This window comes from Carlito syrichta, unplaced genomic scaffold (assembly GCF_000164805.1).
Source record: "Carlito syrichta isolate Samal-C Ts95f unplaced genomic scaffold, Tarsius_syrichta-2.0.1 Scaffold311497, whole genome shotgun sequence".
Taxonomy (NCBI): Eukaryota; Metazoa; Chordata; class Mammalia; order Primates; family Tarsiidae; genus Carlito; species Carlito syrichta.
Window position 1 is genome coordinate 143,707 of NW_007255593.1, and position 4,662 is coordinate 148,368.

Below are 4,662 nucleotides of genomic sequence, written 5' to 3' on the forward strand. Positions count from 1 at the left end.
AGAGTGAGATTCCAACTCAAAAAAAAAAAAAGAGTGGGCACTAGATACATGTTGGAAGAAGCGACAGGACCCTGCTCCTCACACGTGGCCCGGGGGCTCGTAACATTCCTTGCTATCACTTAAGCCAACCCAAGAGGCCAAGCAGGCATGCTTGCAACTTGGAGGCACGGCCGAGTCTCCCTGGTTCGGCTCTCACTGGGCCCTTCTGCACTGTCAGGGGTTCTGGACATGGCAGGGTCAGGAGCCAGTGCCGAGCCTGTCGCTGTAACTCTGGGAGAGGGAGTGTCTGAGGCTCTGGGGCACAGACTGGAGTCACTTCCTCTGCGGTCTCTGGGAGGTGTGATTGGCTGCCTCTGGGAAGGTGGGCTGCGGTAGGACATATGGGCGTGATGCTCCTGGCAGTCAAGGACCAGAAGACTTCCCAGCTGTGCTGGGCCTGGCTAACTGCTGACATGGAGTACAGTGGCACGCTGTACCAGCACAGCCACCTCCTGGTCATGAGAAAAGGAAGAAGGGCCATGTGTACCAATAGGGAGAGGCTGCCACATCCACTGTTAAATGCCAAAAGTGAGGGGCCACAGAGCTCCCCAAGGACACCAGGAAAAGTCTGCTGACCACAGCCCCTCAGGGGAGAGGAGGATGGCCTGGTGTCGGGTGCAGCTTGTGTGTGTGTGTGCACGTGCGCGTGCAAGCGCATCTGCATACACGCGTGTGTGGCTTTCATGCCTTTCTTTTTTTTTTGAGTTGGAGTCTCACTCTGTCGCCCAGACTGGAGTGCAGTGGCCGCTCCCGGCCACCACAGCCTCGACCTGCCGGGCTCCAGCGATCCTTCCGCCTCAGCCTTCCAAGTAGCTGGAATTACAGGCATGCGCTACCACGCCCGGCTGATGTTTTGATTTATTGTAGAGCTGAGGTCTCGCTGCCCAGGCGGGTCTCGAACCCGTGGGCTCAGGCAATCCACTCACCTCAGCCTCCCAAAAGCGCGGGATGACAGGCTGAGCCTCTGAGCCCGGCTGCCTTTCTTTTTTTTTTGATTGTAGAGACAAAGTCTTGCTTTGTTGTCTAGGCTGGTCTTGAGCTCCTGGTCTCAAGCAATCCTCTTGCCTCGACTTCCCACAATGGCCACCACACCTGGGCATTTTTTGTTTTTAACTACGTGCAAGTTTTACTTTTCTTTTTTTTTCTTCTTCTTTTTTTTTTAGAAAGTAGGATTTATCGAGAGTACATAAAAGCTCTACAGTGGGAAGGGACCCGAGGGGTTGCCGAACTTTACTTTTCAAATTAAAAATACGCAGTGGTGTGGTAGAAAGTCTTTGGGCTTCGGTGCTAGGCGCCCCCGGTTCTGGGTTCTGAGCCAGCCCCTTCTAACTCTCAGGCAGATCATGCTGACCTCTCTGACCCCATTTCCAGTTCCTAAACCTGGGAAAGGCGAGGGAGGCTAGGACTTCTTGGCCCCTAAGCCTTAAGGTGCCGGCGGGGGTGGCCCAGGCCGGGTGTCTTCTCTGGTGAGGGTGGGCAACGGTGTCTTCCCTTGGCTCGTAGCTTGAAAGGCTGAGAAACAAGATCCTCCAGGCCACCTTCAGCATCTCCGGGACCAAGTCCTTGGCCAGCGAGATCTTAGACAGTGACATTCTGGAAGCCCTGCAGGTCTGTCCCGGATCAGGCACCTCATCCCCGGGGCCACATCCCCAGGCCACAGTCCACATCCTGCAGCTGAGGATGGCAGGAGGCCTAGATTGAATTCAGGGGACCCTGTTCTCATCCTGGCTGTGTCACCTATTCACTGGGACCCCAGGGACATGGTCTCTGCTTGGGAACAGGGGACAAAGAGATCTCTAAGGCAGGGCCATGGCGCAGAGCTGAGCTGCTCTTAATAAAAGAGGAAGGGGTGTTCCGTGACCAGCAGCAGCTACTGCAGCCCTTCCTGAGCACCACAGGGAGGGGACAAGCGGCATGGGTTGTGGAGGGTCTCCCACGGCAGAAGCCCAACCCTGGCTCCGCCCAGCTTGGCACCCTCTGCAGGCCAGGGTCCTGACACAGACACCTCCCTCCCCGGCCTCAGCCTTCTGGGCTCTGCACTGACCAAGGGTCCCCAGGCAGAGGCCTCAGAGGTACAGGGCACTGTAGGAGAAAGAATGCAGGCTTTGGGGTCTCTGGGCAGGAGGGGGTCACTGTCTTGTGGCAGTGGAGCTGCGGGTCACTCAGGTACCCTCTGAGCATAGACATCGTCCTCTGTTGGGAGGATGGCACTCCCACCTGCATGGTGTCAGGGACCAGACACCCAAGCTCCGCGTGGGGCCGTGTGCTGCACAGGGTCAGTTCCCACTGGCAGCTGCTTCAGTTCCAAGACCCAAATGTCCTCCTTGGACCCGGCATGTGCCCATGACTTTCCCTGGGCCCCAGCTCCCTTCCTCTGGGGAGTGGGGTTGGCCCAGGTCAGCCATGCTCCTGCAGAGCTGTAGCGTGGGGGGGGGTCTCTCAGGCTGGTTACTGTTGTCTGGGGGAGGGGAAGAGGAGGGAGGAGGGCAAGAGGGAGTATAGGGAAGGAGCGGGCTGTTCCCACACACAGCGGCTGGGAAGTGCAGCAATGGCCAGAGAGGAGGCCAGGAGAGGGACCAGGTAACCTTCTCTCTGCATGGAACAGAAGGGACTTGAGAGACAGATGTGACAGCCTCAAAGGCCTCTCGGAGTCTGGGGCTCCTTGTGACTCTGAGAGCAGCGGACTTGGTGCAGGCTTCCGTGGGGCCCTGACCCAGAGGGCCTGTCGTGGGCGGCTTCTCCCAGCTCCATGCTCTGTGACTTCTCCTCCATGGCTGGAAATCAGCTGCAGGGGGAGTATTTACACCACAGTGCCACAAAGCAGAGGGTTGGTTTTTCTCCGCCCCCCCAGAGTAAATATTTCCCAATGCCGCTGCTGTAGCAAGCCCTTCTGTGGCAGGACAGGGTGGTGTCTGTCCATGGACCCAGCAGACCAGTTCAAGGTCAAGGTGAGGAACAGAGACAATCATTGGCTGTGCTTCTTACCTAGAGGATCATCTCAGAGAGGGCCGACTACTATAATCAGCTGAAGCAGAAGGGTGTCAAGGTGCCCCCCCTGCAACTGTCAGAGCATTCCCTGACCAACAAGCCCAAGAAGGTGGCCTCCAAGTAGGCCCACCAGGGCCACGGGACGCAGCCAGCCTGGCAGAGGCCAGGACCCAGCTCAGGAACCCCCAAGTCTCTCCCCACCCCTGTGTCCTGTTGACTCAGAATTAAACCATGGTCTTGGTGTGGTCTCACTGTTTTCTTCCCCAGAACCGACACAGGGGCTTACTCTCCTCTGTGGCCTTGGGCTACACCGACACCCCAGTTCCAAACACACTCGCTGGGGTCAGCACACCAGCCTGGGGAGACCCCAAACTGAGCAGGGTCCCCTCTGAGGTCCCAGGTTGCCGCAGGCCTAAGACTGTGTCCAGTCTAGTCACCAGACCTGGTCCCTCTGCTCCCGCACTGCTGCTCACACCCCTGAGCCACCCACTCTGTGACCTCCTGCCCCTGGGGCTCACTGGGACACTCTCTTGCTCACGGGACCCTTTAGGAAGAGGGTGTGGTGAGGTCAAGGAACCCCGTTCCCATTCATCTACCCTGGAAGGAAAGTGCCTCTGCTGGGACCATCCTCTGAGGTCACTGGTGCCTCCTGGCGTTTCCTGGAAGGCTCTGAGCACTTAATCACGTTCGGAAGGAAAAGTCACCCCCGCCTTCTTGGTGCTCCACCCACACTGGCCTCCTTCCTTCTCTGCAGTGACTGTGGGCAGTGAGCAGGTGCAGCCCCCTGCCAGTCTCCTGCCCTTCAGAGTCCAGGTCCCCGCAGCCCTGCCCTTGGTCTCTGAGAGGCAGCCCCATCCACACACTGCGCCAAAGGCCAGAGGAAGCCACGGAGCCTCCACATATCCCCAGGATTCAGACCCAGACGCCCTTGGAACCTCCTGGAGCCGGGTCCCCAAGGGGCTGGGGAGCTCGGGTCACCGGGCGGGGCTACAGCGGGGGTCGGGCTCCCTGGAGCCTGTTGGAGAACCCCGAAAGTCAGGTTCAAGTACCCAATACACAGAGAGCCGAACACTGACATGTTAGCGCCAGAAGACGGAAAGGCTTATTCGATTTGGCCAAGGCGTGAGGTGGGAGGAGAACTCCCAAACCCGACTTTTGCACGTAACTGGAGCTTTTAGGGACTTGTAGGAGCGAGGTGGGTGTGAGGGAGGCGAGGCCCCGGGGATCACTGCTGCTGGCGTCCCAGGCGCCCAGACGGTCTGCAGGACCTGAGAACCTTTGTTTTTCAAAAGCGAAACAAGTTCATTAATCTTGCGGGCAGCCCCCGGGGGTTAGGATGTGGAGACCGTCAATGACTAGTGACCACCCTCAACTGAAACTGCTACGTGCAAGCAAGCATACTCGGAGGAAGAAAGAGACAGAGAGGGAAGCAGTAAAACAAACACTTTTTTATAGGGCTTGGTTACAAGCCCGGGAGGGGAGCCCAGTCTGGGGACGGGAGAGGCGTCCTTTGCAGCCGCGCGCTGGGGTCTGCGCCCCCGCCCTCCGGCTCCGCCCTTAGCCTCGCCCCCAGCTCCGCCCAGCCCCTTTGGGACACGCATCCCTACTGACACCACCCCTTTCCAGCACGGCCCA

The 4,662-nt window shown here is 58.5% G+C and overlaps 1 protein-coding gene across 1 annotated transcript in view; it reads left to right on the forward strand.

Annotated features, from left to right (window-relative positions):
* CCDC27 (coiled-coil domain containing 27) overlaps window positions 1–3,151 on the forward strand; it is a 21,999-nt gene extending 18,848 nt beyond the window's left edge. The window contains 2 exon segments of the mRNA XM_008068740.1: window positions 1,543–1,647; window positions 3,029–3,151. Of these exon segments, the coding sequence (XP_008066931.1) occupies window positions 1,543–1,647; window positions 3,029–3,151 (228 nt within the window).
* Window positions 3,152–4,662: the final 1,511 nt, after the last annotated feature.